Source organism: Gymnodraco acuticeps, unplaced genomic scaffold, assembly GCF_902827175.1.
Source record: "Gymnodraco acuticeps unplaced genomic scaffold, fGymAcu1.1, whole genome shotgun sequence".
NCBI lineage: Eukaryota > Metazoa > Chordata > Actinopteri > Perciformes > Bathydraconidae > Gymnodraco > Gymnodraco acuticeps.
Window position 1 is genome coordinate 3,894 of NW_022990704.1, and position 18,122 is coordinate 22,015.

An 18,122-nucleotide genomic window follows, 5' to 3' on the forward strand; every position below is an offset into this window, starting at 1 on the left:
TCTGAAGTGCTTTGACAATAAATCCATAAATAAACCTCATCTGTGGAAGCCGTGGCGCTGTAGAAAGCTCGACCAATCATCTGAGCCGGCTAAAGTAACTGGACGGCCTACCTGCCTGTCAGCCTTCCATCTGGGCACAAACTGATCTCGTGCCCTCATTGGTCATGTGCGCGTTCGTGTGTGTTGGAGGAGGGGCTCTGTGAGGAAGTCTGAAGGACAGATTTCTTTCGGTTGTGTATTTTCAAATTCTAGCCACTCGAGCTGGTTTCTCCATTCTTACATACCTACTTTTAATGTATTTTTCTTCGTTTTTAAATTGTATTCTCTGTCAAAGCGTTTTTAGAAAAGCGTTATATAAGTGTCATGTATTATTATTATTACCTGGAAGCAGCTATTTCCACTTTACTCCTGGCGATGGCTGCCGCTCTCTGCGCCGCCTCCACGGCTCGGTCCACCTTCTCTTTGGTTTTGGGGTTTTTAAGAGGAATCAACTGCTTCCTTATTCCACGCACCAGCACGTTATTTTTGTACTTCCCTTCTTCTTTGGTGGCGTCTGGGAAAACCGTGCACCCGTACCCGTGGCGCTTGTTGTTCAGCCATTCCCCCTCGTACTTCATCCCGTTGGATCTCTCCGAAACTCCAAATCCGTTTCGTTTGTCGTTCTTCCACTCGCCCATGTAGGTCTCGGTGGTGGTGGCGTCCACGTGGTCCTCCAGCGGTAAATCCTCGTCCGGCAGCTCTCCGTCACCGATAGAGATGGTGGAGTTGGCGTCGCTTGAGCTGATGCGACTCATAGCGGCGTCACTTCTCGCGGAGCTGCGTTTGCTGGAGATGGACGTCCGAGAGTCAGATTTCCTGAGCTGCCGGAGGCTCCCGAACAGCGATCCACGACGAAAGAGGCCCTTCTTCTTGGTGACGACCTCGCTGTCGGAGTGGAAGTTCAGCACGAAGCCGCCGCGACTTCCTGCGGGCGCGTCGCCGGGCGAGGAGAGGTCCTGCAGCACGTTGCCGTTACTCTGCTCGGAGCGAAGCGAGGCCAAGGAGGTGCGCAGAGGAGAGCGGATAACAGTCGCCATGCCGTACGGGACGCTCTGACGCACGCCGTAACCGTGCCTCATCCCCCCCATCCACTGACCCTGATAGGTACCTGAGGAGAGGAGACATGGGGATCAGATTAGTCACAACTACACCACTTCCTGATGGTTTTTAACTGATGGATGTTGACCTTATGACCCTTTAATGAAGCATTGAGTGGGGCTTCTCCTCACATGTTTCAATGAGTTTTCCTTCTCAAGTTGTTCATGTGAATACTTTTGAAAACCATAAAGAAATTGTCCTGAAACAAGCAAGGAGACCCTGATAGGTACCTGAGGAGGAGGAGACATGGGGATCAGATTAGTTACAACACTACACTTACTGATGGAGTTTAAAATGTTGACCTTATGACCCCTTTAAAGGTTTAAATATCCTAATTCTGGGAATTGAAAAGAAAAGTGGTTTTAAGGTCTAAGATGGGTTCGGGTAACAGTAAAACAGGGACATGTGTTGTCTGGAGATGCAACATGATTGAAAGAGAAGGATGAAAGGAATACAAAAAGGTTAGAAAACCAATTCCTGATGGAGTTTAAAATGTTGACCTTATGACCCCTTTAATAAAGCATGGAGTGGGACTTCTTCTCACATGTCTCACAAGTTGTTCATGTGAATACTTTTGAAAACTTTAAAGATAGCAAACTATTTAAATTGTTCATGAAACAAGCAAAGATAACTTCTTTCCTGTCCTACTATGTCAATCATCTTGGAGGAGTTTAACTGAGAAGCTACAGTATGTTATATTTCTGCTTGCTTAGAGTGAACAGCACTATATGGGATAATTCATTACTTTACGACCTCATGTTATCAATCACTCACTGATCAATTCAAAGACAGTTAGCATCAGCTGGTATGACACAGCATAAAAAGACATTAAACCAACTTTTATTTGACTTTTAATCGATTTAATTTGTCTTAATTTTTCAACTTTATCTCTTACTTGAAGGTAAATAGTTAACCTGACTGTTTATCCACTACTTTAAACAAACTATTAACAACTGTTTATTATTTTTAACTAACTATTTTAGGCTAGCTATTTATGGAAAGGGTTAACAGCCACTGTGTATCCTACTATGCTCATCATTTGAACTAAATTACTTTTAGCTTTAACTTCTGTGCTCAATTCTAAGTTTCCATGCAACTTTTACACAACTGTATTGTTTACATGTGACTTCATATGTTACGCTATATTCTCTAAATGAAATCAACATGTCTAATTGCTTTAAATACATTTAGCTACTTCAAGTGTCACTGATAACATCAGATTATTGGATTATCTCAATAGCTTAACCTATTATACGAATGCTTTCAACTCGTACCAGGGTAGAATCAACCTTTTAAGTGACACCAAGTTTCAATTCTTATGAAGAAGGTGTGTCTGTTTCCTCTGCATTTCTCTGGCCAGATATCTTCCTCAGCAGTCTTTGAGAGGAGCCTTGCAGCGGAGTATGTCGGCTAATGAAATGTTTTCTCTCCTTCCCTTCAGATCTGGGACTGTGAGCATAACTAACTCAATCACAGAGATTTGATTAAGGTACAGATACTGAGGATCATTTGGGATGAATGTGAATCACTCAGCTCGGGGACTATTTTCAGGCGGCCAATAACTCCCCCACTGACAGCCGCCGCTTGTCTGTGACGACAAGGAGTTGCTATGAGTCACATAATGAGAGAAATACTTCATTAATGTGCCGCTGAGCCCAGTGATCATGTGCTGTCCTACTGTAGCTTCTTCAGAGCGTCGTATTACAACCATGATCCGAGTAATAAGAAAGGCCCGTTAAGCTGGCGCTCCAATCTCATTGAGGAATACAATTAAATAATCCATAATGGGGAGATTCAAAGAGAGAGCGATACACGAGGTGGGCAGGACTCGGCGAGGATAAACAGGGCGAGATTAACAGGCTGGCTCTGCGCTGGGTGACCCTGCAGATCAACTTATCAGGATGTTCGGGGTCAGACAGCCAGATGTTCTGCCTCTGGATCAGCTGATTGCACAAGCCCGACCCTCTGCAGCCATCATATGTGAGGCCTTTACTGTGCAGCATACGGCCCCCGTCAGGAGAGGATGCTCACAAATCGCCCAAAGACTTAAGAGGTTTCATAACCAGAAAGGACTGTGTGTGTGTAGTGTTTAGAGTCTGTGACATCAGGCTGTTTCTGAACACACAGGTCTTTATACAGGCTGTGAACACACACTTTCACTGACCTCTCACTTGCTTGAATCATGGATGACAGATATGTGTTTTTTCAGCACAGTGGAAAGCTCTTAAGTTTAAAAAGAGATGTAGAAAATCAGAAAATGCATCCAAGGTGTATAAACTAGGGATGCACAATATATATTACCAATACATGATCATAAACATAATGTATTTGGGAGTAAATGGGGATGCATGTACATAAAACAAGTTGTTTACAATGGCATTATAGGGTCAGTCTACTAAACGATTGTCTTTTATCTGCAGACCAAGCCGTATTATTGGGTATTTAATACATTGACATGTCTTATATCGATTTATGTTGCAGTGTAACAATAAATGCAATTTCTTTGTTTTCCTTGCGTTAACAATATGTCAGTTAGAGTTATGGGATATTCAATCCCACATTGCAGGTGTGCATGATAAGCTTCATGTTTTTAAACCACAATCATGTGAAGTTACAGGTTATCTTATTGGTATAACACATGAGGACCAGGTAAGTATTGGCTTAAAAGACATCCATATGGTGCATCCCGAGTGAAAACACCTCTGAACTATCTTTAGGCACCATCTCAAATCAATCTTTGGAAATGTTAGCATTCATTCAAAAGCTTCACTTTATTAGGTGTGTCATTGCAGCTGAATGTGAAATGAAAGAGGCGGAGGTGATACTCTGGCTATTATTGGCTCCAAACAGACTGATTTGCTCTGATTTCAAACTATCCGGGGCATGGTGCCACCCCCCTCCCTCTGTCATATGAGCAGCAACCGGTAGCTGCCAAACGAGAGGAGCATTGGAAGAGGAGAGGACCCATTACATGAATCTGTATCAGCGAGTAAACACAGCCAGGGTGATAAGAAAGAAGTCATATTTTAGGGGAGGGGGGGTAAATGATGATGCTTGACCACTGCGCAGTGCGCCATATCAACACAGATCATATCAGACTCATGCATCTCCATGAGCATCCTCACATCAGCTGTTAAAGCGACACACACACACACACACACATTAAGGATGTCTCACCGCCATCTCCGTAGGTCTCGATCCCGTACCCGTCCTGCAGCCCGTTGCTCCAGGTGCCATCGTATCTCGCAGGTGTGTTGTGGCTCTGGCGGATCCCGTATCTCCCTTTAAAGCCATGACTCCACTCCCCGCGGTACATCCACTTCCCCTTATTCTCCAGACCGAGTCCATGTCGCTTCCCCTGGGACCAGTAGCCCCGGTAGGTGTTCCCGCTGGGCCAGGTGTACACCCCCACTATCTCGAATCCGTGCGACCAGGACCCCGCGTACTCGCCCTGGCCCTTGGGTCCGGTGCAGATGCCGTGTCCGTGGGCTTTTCCATCCTCCCACCCCCCGCAGTAAGTGCCACCGTCGTCGAAGTCAAACCTTCCGCCCGTCATTCAGAGTCAGGATCCAGGTGAGATGCACAGGACGATCCGACCAGAGGATGACCACTGGAAGGGGCAGAAACAGAGAGCAGGGTGAGGCTGGACGTCCACATGCGTAACGGCGCGGGAAGGTGTTTTTTTTTTTTTTACCGGAGGCGCACGCCGGGTTCTCCGCTGTGTGCTGCTGTCTCCCCCCTCTCTCACCCACTGATCAGAGGGAGAGAGAGGAGGCCTGTCGCTGCCGAGGAGAGACACTGGTCCAATCGCAACGTCAAGATACAAGGACCTCCCCCTTTTAACTCTATACCTCCCCCCTCAGGCAAGAGCCAAAACCTCCCTCTCTTAAATGTTTTTACTTTCAATTCTCACATTACAATTCCTCTTAATACTCAAATAATTGTAATATTTCTTGTAAGCCATAGTTACACATTAATCCCCATGACAATACTTTATAGCAGTTTTACAGAATAATAAACATTGTGCAACAGCCATTACTGTTTGATTGTATTCCCAAGGTTTTGACTACAAGATATTTAATTAGAGGAAAACTAGTGCATCTTGGGATATTTGGATAGTCTTTTTACTGTCAGGAGGTAACACAGGGTTTGTTGCAGTGAGTGGCTGCACAGCGTGTTTTGGTTATGATTGCAAAAGCCCATGTGACTTCAAAATGACTCAGATATACACTTGTTGTTATATTCCATGGAACGCTCTTGACATCCCGATAGCAATGAATATCTGAAGTGCTTTGACAATATATAAAAAAAATCTGTGGAAGGAGGAGGGGCTCTGTAAGGAAGTGGCAGATTTGTTCCGGTTGTGTATTTTCAAATTCTAGCGCACTCGAGCCGGTTTCTCCAAAATGACCTACCCCACCTTTAAGACAATTACATTTTACAAACATAGCAAAAACAAAATACATGATGTGCAAAAGAGCAAGAGCATCATACACAAGTATTTATTACATTACATTTAGCTGACGCTTTTATCCAAAGCGACTTACAATAAGTGCGTTCGACCAACAAAATACAAACTTGAAGAAAACAGAATCATAAAGTACATCAGGTTTCATAGAGCAAAAACATTTCAAGTGCTACTCAACTGGCTTTAGGTAAGCCAGTCCTTTATTAGTATATAATGGCGCGTTTCCACTGCAGCGGGTAGCTCGCTTTAAGCGTGCCGAGCCGCGCGGGGCCCGTTTTTGGTTGCGTTTCCACTTGGCCTAGTTTTGGCCGGGGCTACTTTTTCACCTTTTTTCTGGCCCGACTAAATCGTGGTTCTAGGGCCAGGAACAACCAGGCTCAGTATGCTAAACTAGAGAGAGAATCGCTGGCAAGGGAGCTACAACTACAACACGATGAACATATTTGACCGTGATTTAATTGTAATACACGTTTCTAAATGATGCCGAAGTAACAACATACTGATACCGGTTAGTAAAAACCATGAATTAATGCTTTGAGTCTGCAGACAGACGGCAGGCGAAAAACCCTTTTAAAATGCGTGTTTTCTAAATGTAGCTTGGCTAAGCTAACGTTATATATGCTCCGACCGTCCACACTCACAACAACGGCCTATACAGACATAAATAAACCAGCGACTGTATTCTCCATGACACAGGCAGTCTGTGGTTTGTACTTGTTTAACTTTTGTCTAGTTTCTGAACAGATATGAGGAGCTGTGAGCTCTGAGTGCTAACAGCTAACGGCTGTGTTGTTTTTCTGGGGCTCTCATTGAAGATGACGTCACGGCTCCGCCTACACTGCGTTACTATAGTAACTACCCCAGTTCCTAAATGTAATGGAAGCGCAGCATTAAAGTGAGCCGGGCCTAATAAGGCCTAACCAAACCGAGCGAGGCCGAGCGAGGCCTGCAGTGGAAACGCGCCATAAGTGCTTTTTATGACATGGTAATACAATATAGCAGCAACGGCATATTAAGTGCAAGAGAAGATACACACCTAAAGTGCGAGAGGAGATACCCCTGTGTTAAAGTGCATTTAGCGGTGATGGCACGTCTATTTGTTTCAGTCCATGTAAACAATTGTAAAAAAAACACATACACAAGACTGAAAATGGTCAAAGCTCAATAAATTGTGTTTTTCAAGGATGGTGGTAAGAATTTGGCTTTCTGTTTAAATGTATTTATTAAGATGTATTTTATAATCTTTTTAACTTGTTATACTGTTTTTAAATATACAATACTACATATTTGATATAAGCTGTGTTATATCTGTGAATGTAAATGAATGTTATTGTACTATTATTGTTTCATATAAATGGATCTAAGCGTTGAAGAAAAGACAATGTGCATGTATGATTAACTTTTAATATAATACATATCACCAGCTGATGATCAAAACAGTTCCTCTCACTTTGAAGAAATAGAGAACAGCGACCCCTGCTGTCCAGATGCATTCATTGCAAAGCTGGAGCTGGTAAATATTAAATAGTAAAATGTTTAAAATCTGTAATGTGAAAGTGTAGTGAAAAACAAGAAGACATGTGCTCTTATATTTAGTTTGTAAAGGTATTAAACAAATATATTGCCTACATTTTCTATTTAGTTATTATTAATTGTAGTATATTACCTCTTTTTTTAATAGAAATACACAGTTTTGTTTTAGTTTCCTTAGCCTATTGCGAAATACATTTCTAAAGCAGATTTAACAATGAGCCTGTACACATGGAGTATTGTGGTCCCCTGTTTTGTGTTTTCTTGTTTTTGCTACCGATGAACTTGTGTGTTATTTGTCGAATGAAAAAGAAAAAGTTAAAAAAAAGAAAGAAAGCAGGTGTAATTCCCCTCCCCGCCAGCAGGGGGCGTTTGATTCGTTCACCGTGATGGGTGTGCTCTCCTCTCTCTCGTCCCTCGTACACACTAACAGAGAAAATGGCGTCTGGAAACCCTCCTGAAACCCAAGAAGAGACAGCCTCTCTGATAGAGAAGCTTCCAGAACAAGATGGACATCGGGAATGTTCCTCAGTGGCCGAACAAAGAGGGAACCAACTCACTTTGTACCACTGGACCCAGTCCTTTAACTCCCAGAAGGTGAGGGTCTTCTTCGCTTCAGCACCTCTGCAGGGGACAGCTCTTTTCTAAGAAGTCTAATTAAATCCTTCTGTGTTTTCAAACCATTATAAATAATGTCATTAGTGTGAGGAAATGTAGATATTTAGAGCTCCTTATTACCTGTGAACACTGCAATTGTGTCTCTTGGTTAAACTGTTGTCTCATTGAAGAGAATTCATACTTTATTGATTATCAAATCTCACTTCAATTTCAGCACCACTGAAGGGGACAGCTCCTCAATTAGGATTCATTAGATCTATAGTTTCATCTTTATGGTGTTATAATTATTCATGTTTGTCTGGAAGCTGTAGATATTTAGACATCTTAGTTACATGTGAACACTGCTATTGCTCCTGATGGTCAAATCTGTACTTTATTGCAGAAATATTCTCTGCCTTGGCCTCAGACTTGGTCACAACTGGAAGAAAATCTTGATATTCAAGTGTCTTTTAACCTGTTAAGCCCTGAGCCTGTTTTTCAGAACATGTTAAGAACATGAACCTTTAGTATACCTCTAAATAAATGTCCACTTTCTTGTGAACATGTACAATTTAGTTATACTAACTTATACTTCATCTGTTAATGGCACTGATTACTATATACTTTTATAGTCGTTTTTGCTTTTAGACTTTGAAAGGGTCTTGTAAAAAGCTATTTGTCAGTCCATTGTGCTTTCAGGGAGATAGCTATGTGTGTTGTTTTTAATTGTTATATTAATACTTATGTTACTTTGTTTATTTAAATGCATTTCTTTTTATACCACCGCATGGTTTATCTGTCTTGTTTAAATTGTAACATGTGAGAATATAAAAATGCACATGCTATAATCCTGCTTAAACAAGGCAAGGCAAGGCAAGAGCAACAAGTGTTGGAATAACGCAACGTTATCGTCTTTTTCTTTTGGATCTGGAGACACAAAAGTATTTTTTATAGTGTTTTTACATTATCTGTCTTCTAATAGTAATTTGTGAGGAACTTAAATACGTACGCTATCATCGTGAATGAACAGAAGCACTCAGTGTAGGAACAAGGAGGTAAAACAGTATCCTTCATGCTCTGCAGGTGCGTCTGGCCATCGCAGAGAAGGGTCTTCGCTGTGAGGAATACGATGTGAGTTTGCCGCTCAGCGAACACAACGAGCCGTGGTTTATGCACCTGAACCCGACCGGAGAGGTGCCCGTGCTCGCGCACAAAGAAAAGATCCTCTGTGACCCCGTGCACATCATGGACTACCTGGAGCACACCTTCACTGAGGGTGAGAGGAAATACACAACTTAAATATATATACAAAGTACAAGGTGGGCTCATTCAGACGTTGGTTTTCTTTATTCCAAGTTTTTAAATTATGATTTGTTTTGTCATGCATTCATTTCTTTATTTTATTTTCCGTTCTCTCTTGGTTTGCACTGATCCATCATAGCTTTGTTCTAAGAAACTCATCAGGTCGCCATCAAGGGAGAAAGTCTGGTAAGCATTGATCGAGCATTTGTGGCCCTTGTGTTGTCTTTTCTTTGACTTTGTGTAAAACCACTTTTTGTTAGAAACTCTCACTCGTCCCCGTCTTGAGCTTCAATCCTCAGGATCCATGTATCTGTGATCCTCTCCAGAATGGAAGGAGTCATCACATACAGAGCATCAACTAGTTCCTGAACAGTGTCCTTCACATGCTGATATCAAGAGAGGGAGTTACTCAGTCACAAGATGGAGGAATAGAAAGCAGTATTCAATGTTTACTTCAGATTAGCTCCACGTCAGAAATGAGCATGCTTGATGTCTCTCTCCATCGAGGCTGAATCATCATGTTAATCACATAGCTATCAAAAAGACGATGTCTCCTTCCTTTTCGTTCTCTCTCTCTCTCTCTCTCTCTCTCTCTCTCTCTCTCTCTCTCTCTCTCTCTCTCTCTCTCTCTCTCTCTCTCTCTCTCTCTCTCTCTCTCTCTCTCTCTTCTGCAGAAGGCACGCCCCGGCTGATCCCTGAGGAGGGCAGTGCGTACTTCATCAGGGTGCAGCACTACAGAGAGCTGCTGGACTCCCTTCAGATGGACGCCTACACCCACGGGTGCCTCCTCCACCCCGAGATCACCGTGGACTCACACATACCGGCCTACGCTGCCACATGCATACGGAGTAAGACACGCTGTGATGCGCTCGAGTAGATCTATACAGCTGTGTTACTGCAGCATTAATTCAAGATTCAAGGCTTTTATTGTCATGTGTACATACTGTAGCTACAGTGTAGATATATCAATGCAGACCTGAGGTCACAGGCTCCTCCCACAGAGCAACATGCAGACAAACATAGATTGGCTCAAAAAGGTCTAGAAATCGACACCAGATGGACTACAAAGAGAGGCGAAACAGCGTTGTAGTCGGTGTGGACACTCATACTGCTGTTCATGGGAAACTCTCCGTTTATGACTGAATTACAGGAAAATAGGTACGGTTGCATCAAGTGGATGTAACTCAGGGATACACAATTTGATAAAATATATATGGACTTTTGATGTGATTTTTCTACCCCATTAGACTAACATGACGCTGGGTGTGTGTGTGTGTGTGTGTGTGTGTGTGTGTGTCTGTGGGTGTGTGTCTGTGTGTGTATGTGTCTGTCTGTGTGTGTCTGTCTGTGTGTGTGTGTGTGCGTGTGTGTGTCTGTCTGTCTGTCTGTGTGTGTTGTGTGTGTGTGTGTCTGTGTGTGTTTGTGTCTGTCTGTGGGTGTGTGTGTGTCTGTGTGTGTGTGTGTGTCTGTGTGTGTTTGTGTCTGTCTGTGGGTGTGTGTGTCTGTGTGTGTGTGTGTCTGTGTGTGTGTGTGTCTGTGGGTGTGTGTCTGGTGTGTGTCTGTGTGTGTGTGTGTGTGTGTGTTGTGCTGTGTGTGTGTGTTGTGTGTGTGTGTGTGTGTATGTGTGTGTGTGTGTGTTTTTGTGTGTATGGTGTGTGTGTGTGTGTGTGTGTGTGTGTGTGTGTGTGTGTGTGTGTGTGTGTGTGTGTGTGTGTGTGTGTGTGTGTGTGTGTGTGTGTGTGTGTGTGTGTGTGTGTTGTGGGTGTGTGTGTGTGTGTGTGTGTGTGTGTGTGTGTGTGTGTGTGTGTGTGTGTGTGTGTGTGTGTGTGTGTGTGTGTGTGTGTGTGTGTGTGTGTGTGTGTGTGTGTGTGTGTGTGTGTGTGTGTGTGTGTGTGTGTGTGTGTGTGTGTGTGTGTACAGCACAAATCGGGAAACACTCAGTCTGAGCTGAAGAAACTGGCGGAGCAGAACCCGGACCTTAAAGACGCGTACGTTGCAAAACAAAGGCGCCTGAAAGTAAGTTATTTAACATCAAGTATTACAATAAGTTAGCTGAGTGCTGAGTAAGACAAGCTGTTGTGTTTTGGAATTAAATGGCCGTAGCATATTCATGATGGAAAACCAAGAGGACTGATGCGTTTTGGTATAACATGTGCTGGCCACTGGCCTTGTGTCTAAATGAGTCCTGCTCAGAAAGTGCTCTGATGCTCTTCTGTCTGAACATGTCCCTGCAGTCGAAGCTGTTTGACCACGACAACATGAAGTACCTGAAGAAGCTTCTGGATGAGCTGGAGGGGGTGATGGACCAGGTGGAGACGGAGCTGCAGAGACGCGTGGAGGAGACGCCAGGTACTCCGTCAGACTGACACCGTGTTTATTCACAGCAGGGGGGTCCAAACATACAGACAGATATACGAAGGGCTGGGCCGCTCGCTAGAGGTGTATCGCCTCGTAAGTTCTGTTATAAGTTGGAAAAGTCAATCCAATGGTAAATGATTCTTGATACTTGAAAATGCTTTAAGAAAAAAACAGCTCACTGCTCTCCAGAGGGTTTCATTTATCTTCTTAGCAGATCATTCCTTAAAACAGAAGCTTCAGATTGAGAGGAAATATTTCAAGGTTGTTATGTGAATTGACTGAATTTATTTGAAAATTGGGCCTATGAATATATGAATACATGAATACATGAATACTGTGTAATAGACATCACATGTCACTTGTTAGACGCTTTTATCCAAAGCGACTTACATACTCAGTACTGAGGACAATCTCCACAGGAGCACTTTGGGGTGAAGTGTCTTCAGGGACACAACGACATGCTGACTGCAGTGGGGTTTGAACCTGTGCCCCCCTGACCCGAACACCAACGCACAACCCACTGCACCACACGCCTCCGATATAATAAATAATATATATTTAAGAAGTACAATATAAGACAAGAAGAAGTTTATTATACTTAAGTCATTATACTTTTTGAATTTGCTGAGTGAGCGCCGATTCAAAATGGTCCGTAGTTTGGACACCCCTGATCTACAGACACGAACAGAGGAAGTTAGTGAAATAACAACCTCAATGATGCTTATGGAGCTTCTCTTTCCCCTTGTCTAAAGGAAAGCAAACAAGGCCAGAATATGGACATTGACAAGTGTATGATTGCCTGTAATTTTTTCCCCAAAATAGATTTTCCTCCTCTTCGCTCAGCAGAAATCTCACACCTGTCTAAATCTGCTGTCAGAGGCATATCTGTGTGCCTGTAATGTCCTGCAAAATGTATGAACATGACAGATTTGTAAGGTTCTTCCTCCTCTTCTCTCAGCAGACATCTCCCACCTGTCCTTTCTGTTGCTCTCACGTCTCTTTCTCTTCCCCTCCCAGACGAAGGCAGTCCCTCCTGGCTGTGCGGAGACTTCTTCAGCATGGCCGACGTCTCTCTGGCCGTCACCCTGCACCGCCTCAAGTTCCTGGGTCTGTCCCAGCGGTTTTGGGGCGAGGGGACTCGGGTAAATCTAGAGACGTACTACGAGCGAGTGGTTCAGCGGCCGGCCTTCAGGAGGGTGCTCGGACACGTCAACAACATCCTGATCTCCGCCGTGCTTCCCGTGGCGTTCAAAGTGGCGAGGAAGAACGCTCCGATGATCCTCGGCACCACGATGCTCATCGGGGTCCTGGGAGGGGCCGCGTACCTCGCCTTTCTCTACATGAAGAGGAGGCTGACTGTGTCCTTCTGAGGGAGAAGAGATGGAGCTGCTTTAGGACTGGGAAGTAGATAAACACAGGACACATAGCGACATTACTCTGACTTCATGATGTAGAGTTAAAAGACCAGAGAGGGATATGATCATTCTGCAGACTTCAGTACTCTGATTGGCTGTGCTGCTGGACGCTCCACCCTCACTGCTGCATTACACACCAATAGATCACCCTGGTAGATGTCACATATATAGGTAATTAAGGGACTAGGATGAGACCACCTTTACAATATATTTCTGATTCTGCAGCTTCAAAACAACACAGATGATGCAATGAATGCTAAGTCAGAAGGTATGAAAACACCTGGTGTTGGATCAAATATTTAAACTAAGGAAAGGATCAACCTTTCCATCTTACGGAGATCTTTGTTAGGCATTGCCAAAATGTCTGATTTAATACATTACAAATATGTTGAAGTGTCTTCTCTTATAGCTTGGCAGTTTTTTTTTTACAACCCATATCATTAAATCAGATAATACAGATGTGTATTTATTCCTGAGGAGAATTGTTGTTAGCAGTTGCAGAACAAGCGTCTGAGTTTCTAGAAAAGCGCTATACAAGCGTCATGTATTAAAGAAATATAAATATATATAAAACATATAATTTAAAGAATTTAATAGCTGTTATCTGCTTGTTTATGCAAATTGTATCTGCGCCTGTCAAATAAATATGTAAAAGATATTGAGGTACAGATATAAATAAATAGAACATGAATGTCTCAAGAAAGGAGATTTTCTGTCTGCAATGCTTTGTTAGCATAACGAGTAGATTATCAGAACGTACTATAACTTCTTAGAAACTGAACTCAACAAAAAGAAGGCGTGGTCATAAGTTCGTCCTCTTTGTGCTCCGTCATTTACTATTTCATTGTTGTGCATTTTTGCTTGTTAGAAATGTAAAAAGTAAACTAAGAGACTGCTTTCTGTGAGCAAACATATACGTAACCTTCTGACAAAGCTCTGCAGGTCGTCTCATGTTTTACTGTAAGACTCCATTTAACAAAAGCTGAATGCTTTTCAACCAAATGAAACGTCTCCCTGACAACCTGCTGAGAAAATAAACGTCAAAGGTTGGAAAACTTCCCAACTCAGCATCTTTTCACAGACTCTGTCGTAAAGTATTTTTAAGCGTTTCACAGGGAAACATCAGAAAGAAGAATCACACCTGCAGAAGCACACTGACGTTCAACACACACTCAGCTCTGATTCAAACCCCTCAGACAGACAGACACACACACACACACACACACACACACACACACACACACACACACACACACACACACACACACACACACACACACACACACACACACACACACACAACACACCACACACACACACACACACACACACACACACACACACACACACACACACACAGACAGACAGACAGCCAGATACACAGACAGACAGACACACACAGAGACACAGACAGACAGAGAGAGAGAGACACACAGACAGACAGACAGAGACAGACACACACACACACACACACACAGACAGACAGACACAGACAGACAGACAGACAGACAGACAGACAGACAGACAGACAGACAGACACACACACACACACTCAGCTCTCATTCAAACCCCTCTTCACAGACACACAGACAGACAGACACACAGACACACACACACACACACACACACACACACACACACACACAGAGACAGACAGACAGACAGACAGACAGACAGACAGACAGACACACACACACACACACACACCCTTGTTTCCAGGGGCTGCGCAGTGTATCAGTCAAAGAAATGCCCGTGTGCACGTGTTAAAGCCACATGTGAGCCGAGCTGTCAGAGGACCAGAGCCTCACTCCAGTGTTAGCTCTGAGAGTGAAAGCCTGCAAACGGCAGCAAAATGACATCATTTAAGATACAGGGTTTTATCACACGGGTGTCGTTTTGAGACAGAGAGGTCAAAGACATAAAGTGAGAAGGTATACACTCTGCATTTCAGAGGCAAGTCAGTGACCTACAATTCAAGTGTTATTGTTCATTTTTAGCCACTAAATTTGACTATTTACCAAAAAAACGAACATTTAAAACAGCTTTACGGATCATTAAATCACTGGTTCTGTGTTTTAATTGATAAAAACACTATAAAATGTATTATATTGAATTGTAATGTACTGTAGAGCTTGTTGTGTTGTATTGATAACATTAGGTGACTAATTCTTAATTATATGTCCAAACACTGTAGAAAAAAATCATATTTTAGGGAAAAATGTACATTTACATAAAAGGTGGAAAGGGAATAAATGCACTTTTCCTTTTAAATACATAAACATTGAGTAATTTAATACGTATAATATATGGCCAAATGAACCAAAGCCTTTTGAAAGTCATATTAATGTTGATTTTAAGACATAATAGCTGTGTGTTGGGCTATTTTGGAGATTATTAACTTGCATTGACACTACATTTTATTATGGCGAGACACGGCAAGCAAAAACATCGTTTTTCAAGTACTGGTCAATTTTGAGATTTTGTGCTATTTTGATTCCATAACATGTTTTCTTTCAGGCATTTGGAAGGAAAACGTACAAAATACACATTTAAGTGTTTATTTTACTATAGTTTGTCTATTTGCGTCTGTATATTTCTCCTAAATTCACCAAAAGTTAGCTTTCTAACGTAACATAAAGTACCGCGACCGCTGTGTGCACCATGTCAACAGAGGTATCGCTGGAAAGCTCCGTCTCTCCTGCACAATCTCATCGGATCCAAATATGGTCATTTCCTTTGTATCAGCAACCAATCGTGAAAGCACAAAGGGGTCTTAAACCAAGAAACGAAATCTCATTGGCTGGTGTCAACTTCTGACAACGTGATTCGTTCAGATGCGTCACGTGGTGTGCTAAAACACTTCCTGGTTAGCTTTCAGCTAGAAATTGAAATCTCAAAATGCCAAAAGAACGGCGAAAAAAACGTTCACAGAGAAGACGACAACAATTGTCACTTGCACGAAGCAAGGTTATATTAAAACAAAAGACCCCGAACATGAAATACCTTCACGGAGTGCGTCGATGCGCAAGCTGTCATCCAGAGAACAGGAGGGTTTAGCTAGCGCCTCACTGCAATCTTTAAAGGTCGTTTTCTCAAAATGAGTTTTTTCTCCTACTCTGAGTTCGAAATTTCAACTTCAGTAGCACGTACATACACCAAACCTTCCAGTTATATTCCTATCAATATTATGAAGGCTTTTACAGAAGGGTTTGTTCATATATCATTCATAGCCTGAATTATACAACATTGTATACCTAAACACATGGCGAAAATGGATATTTTAGGGCTGTTGACAGTATTTTCTGATTTATGGAGTGATAAAAAGAGATATCCAAAATCCCTTCTGTAAAAGCCTTAGATACTAATATGACTACAAAATGAAACAATAATTTTGAATCTGGCTATATCCAAAGTTCAGATTTCGATTCCTGAAATGTGTTAAAATATGTGCATATTTAATGAGATAATGGAAATTTGCATATTTAAACATGCTATTTCAGAAAAACTTGTAATACAAAAGACAATTGCCTTATTGTAAGTAATTAACTGGAGAAATTTCTAGCTGATACCTTTAAGTTAAAAAAAATACCCTATTCACCTGGGGTGTCTCGCCTTAAATACATAAACATTGAGTAATTTAATACGTATAATATATGGCCAAATGAACCAAAGCCTTTTGAAAGTCATATTAATGTTGATTTTAAGACATAATAGCTGTGTGTTGGGCTATTTTGGAGATTATTAACTTGCATTGACACTACATTTTATTATTTCAAATAAGAAATGTACATTAAAGGTGGGGTAGGTACGTTTGAGAAACCGGCTCGAGATACACTTTTTGTTATATTCCATGGAATGCTCTTAACATCCCGATAGCAATGAATATATTAAAATGCTTTGACAAAAAACATATACAAATATTTCATCTGTGGAAGCCGTAGTGCTGTAAAAAGCTCGACCAATCATCTGTGCCGGCTAAAGTAACTGGATGGCCTACCTGCCTGTCAGCCTACCATCTGGGCACAGACTGATCTCGTGCCCCCATTGGTCATGTGCGCGTTCGTGTGTGTTGGAGGAGGGGCTCTGTGAGGAAGTGGCAGATTTTCTCCGGTTGTGTATTTTCATATTCTAGCGCACTCGAGCTGGTTCCTCCAAAATTACCTACCCCACCTTTAAGTCTGCATCTGCTTTTAAATTAATTCTTAAAAATGCATTTTTTATGGAATAAATATACAGAAGTGTCCACTAGGGGGCAGTGTTTCCTCAAACAACATGGTGATAAAAAGCAGAAAACCATTCATCCCATAATTCACAGGGATAAATGTGTGTTTAAGTACTTGTATATTTTTTAAAAAGCTGATACTCTTTACAAAATCGTTTAGAGAAATGTATTTCCTGGGTGAGCTGCTGCATAAATACAGATTACAGCTGCAGAGTCAGAGTGAGTTTTCCAGCAGATGGAAAGCTGTTGTTGGATCAGGACACCATCATGTATTCGAAATGATTCCTCCTGACAGATCGCTATTCAGCTGATCACATCCAACAGGTTCTCCTCAGGCTGCAGGAGAAATGGAGATGAAGCTTAATGTTTTTTAACAGAACTAAATAAAGGAAAAACAAGCAGAGGGTTAAGTGTTTGTAGAAGCTGCTGACAGGTTTGATTGATTAGCATGACTTATAAAAAGGGAGATTTCATCTAATATTAATGATAATCGCTCACTTCCAAGTCTCCTCCTTGCACCTGATCCATCAAAAGGTTATTGTGACCTCTCCAAATGTGCAGAAAGAAGATAATTAAGGGATTTGGAAAACACCTCCCAAGGATTTTTGAAGCCACTTTACTAAAGATGACTGATTTCACTGTCTGCGAGGATACATGTAATCCTCCCTATTTTAAGCTGTTAAAGCTGTATTACTAACTAAACCTTTTGTTTTAATGTGTTTCTTTTCCCCCTCAGTCTTCTGGGACTAAAACAAGGAGGTTTAGACACACAACATATCATTTTTGTATGTGCTTTTTGGATATAAGTAACACAGACATGTTTTCATCATATAGGTGCTGTGTTCTCGGTGGCAGTGTTCAGTCAATCAAACATTGTACTACTTAAGAAAAATAGTCCAATTATGCAAATGTTTTACTTGGAGGTGAGCTTCATGCATAGTAGTTGAAAGACTGCCTGCATTTAACAAGCTTTAAACTATACAGAGCTCAGAGGATGAGCATCTAGGAGGAAATGTAATGTAAGCATCAGTTTGCACGTTCTACTTTAAAGCAGATGTGTCTCTTGGCGTAGAGAAGTGGAATTCTTTGCCGA

General features: G+C 42.1%; 2 protein-coding genes across 2 annotated transcripts; one reads left to right on the top strand and one right to left on the bottom strand.

Annotated features, from left to right (window-relative positions):
- Positions 1-329: 329 nt before the first annotated feature.
- Positions 330-4,951, bottom strand: LOC117556278 (junctophilin-1-like). Its single transcript, XM_034231580.1, has 2 exons — positions 4,315-4,951; positions 330-1,147 (listed from the first exon to the last, which is right to left on the bottom strand). The coding sequence occupies exons 1-2, from the start codon at positions 4,691-4,693 to the stop codon at positions 378-380; spliced, it is 1,149 nt and encodes a 382-aa protein (XP_034087471.1). The 5' UTR covers positions 4,694-4,951; the 3' UTR covers positions 330-377.
- A 2,574-nt stretch (positions 4,952-7,525) lies between these two features.
- On the top strand, positions 7,526-13,510 carry gdap1 (ganglioside induced differentiation associated protein 1). Its single transcript, XM_034231579.1, is given in 7 exon segments — positions 7,526-7,732; positions 8,816-9,008; positions 9,709-9,882; positions 10,955-10,962; positions 10,964-11,050; positions 11,269-11,383; positions 12,410-13,510. Coding segments are annotated over 7 exon segments (1,089 nt in total). The 5' UTR covers positions 7,526-7,573; the 3' UTR covers positions 12,763-13,510.
- Positions 13,511-18,122: the final 4,612 nt, after the last annotated feature.